This window comes from Temnothorax curvispinosus, unplaced genomic scaffold (genome assembly GCF_003070985.1).
Source record: "Temnothorax curvispinosus isolate PA1 unplaced genomic scaffold, ASM307098v1 QBEX01018634.1, whole genome shotgun sequence".
Classification (NCBI taxonomy): Eukaryota; Metazoa; Arthropoda; class Insecta; order Hymenoptera; family Formicidae; genus Temnothorax; species Temnothorax curvispinosus.
The window spans coordinates 1-1435 of NW_020228414.1; the positions used below are offsets into that span (position 1 = coordinate 1).

General features: G+C 35.7%; 1 protein-coding gene across 1 annotated transcript; it reads left to right on the forward strand.

Moving 5' to 3' along the window:
• Positions 1 to 77: 77 nt before the first annotated feature.
• LOC112468570 (protein ANTAGONIST OF LIKE HETEROCHROMATIN PROTEIN 1-like) lies at positions 78 to 1249 on the forward strand (the record flags this gene model as incomplete). Its single annotated transcript, XM_025037800.1, has 3 exons — positions 78 to 597; positions 689 to 1038; positions 1125 to 1249. Coding segments are annotated over exons 1-3 (585 nt in total), but the record flags the coding sequence as incomplete, so codon positions are not given.
• Between the last annotated feature and the right edge of the window lie 186 nt (positions 1250 to 1435).

A 1435-nucleotide genomic window follows, 5' to 3' on the forward strand; every position in this document is an offset into this window, starting at 1 on the left:
TTGTTGATCTCCCTGTTTGTTTTCCGCTGATCTTCCATAAAAGCAGATATTTTTGCATCCGAATCTCTCATTTGTTCGCATAATCTAAATGCTGGGTCTACAATGCGGTCGCAGTATTGTAACTTAGATTGCAGTCTTAAAATCGCAGAGTCGCATGTCATGATGCTTGTCTACAGTAGTCTACACAGTTTGTCGCAAGTCGCTAGGTTGTAACATAATAACCAATCAGTATACAGAAGTTCGTGCATGATAGTGAGAGGTTATCTGTCCGTTTATGAATATGAATTCACGCGCAATTTTTAGCATTTTATTTTTATCGAGTGTATATTTGCATTTGACATCGATATATTTATATCTGAGAAAGAGACATAAAAGGAGATGGTGGGTAAAACCAATAAATAGATCCAGAAGTGATTTGGGATATTTCAATAATCAATTCAAAGATGCGTATGAGACAGATCATGAAGAATTCTTTGAAATGACATAAATGACACCTGCCCAATATGATCATTTATGCCATCTTGTCAGGCCTTTTCTCACAAAGAGAAGTTTACGAAAACCTATCTCAGTGAATGAACGAGTAGCCGCGACTCTCTTGTAAGTAAATGAAATTTATCATATTTTTTTTGAGTTAATTTAGCTTACATTATTGAATATTTGTTGAATAGTATTTTTTTTATTGTTCCAGATTCCTTGCTCATGGTGACAGTGCCAGATCAAAATCATGGGATTTCCGAATTGGCAAATCAACTATATACAAAATCATATATGAGACTTGTGATGCAATCTGGCAAGCTCTTCATGCACGATATTTGCCGAAACCTTCGCAAGAGACATGGGAAAAGGTGATTGATGAATTTTGGGACAAATGGAATTTTCCTAATTGTATAGGCGCACTAGATGGAAAGCACATCACTATTCAAGCTCCACCAAACAGTAATTCTTTAAATTATAATTATAAAGGATTTTTCAGTTTTATACTGATGGCAATTTGTGATGCCAATTATAAATTTATCTGGATTGATGTTGGTGACTATGGTAATATATATATATACATAATATAAATCTCAAGCATGTCTTCTTATGTACCGAATGCAAGAGTTAATTGAAATTGTGTTTTGCAGGTCCCAACAGTGATGGTGGGGTATGGGCAAATAGTAATCTTGGTCAAAGTTTGGAATCTAATACAGGAGATATTCCACTTCCAAAATTATTGCCTGGTACAACGACTCTGTTGCCCTGTGCTTTGGTGGGAGACGAAGCGTTCCCCCTTAAATCATATCTCATGAGATCATATTCAAGAAAATCACTGACCAGTGATTCACAGCGAATTTTTAATTATCGCTTGTCCAGAGCAAGGCGAACAATTGAAAATGCCTTCGGCATTCTTGTTTCTCGATGGAGAATTTTAAGGAGATCAATTCAATGCAAAGAA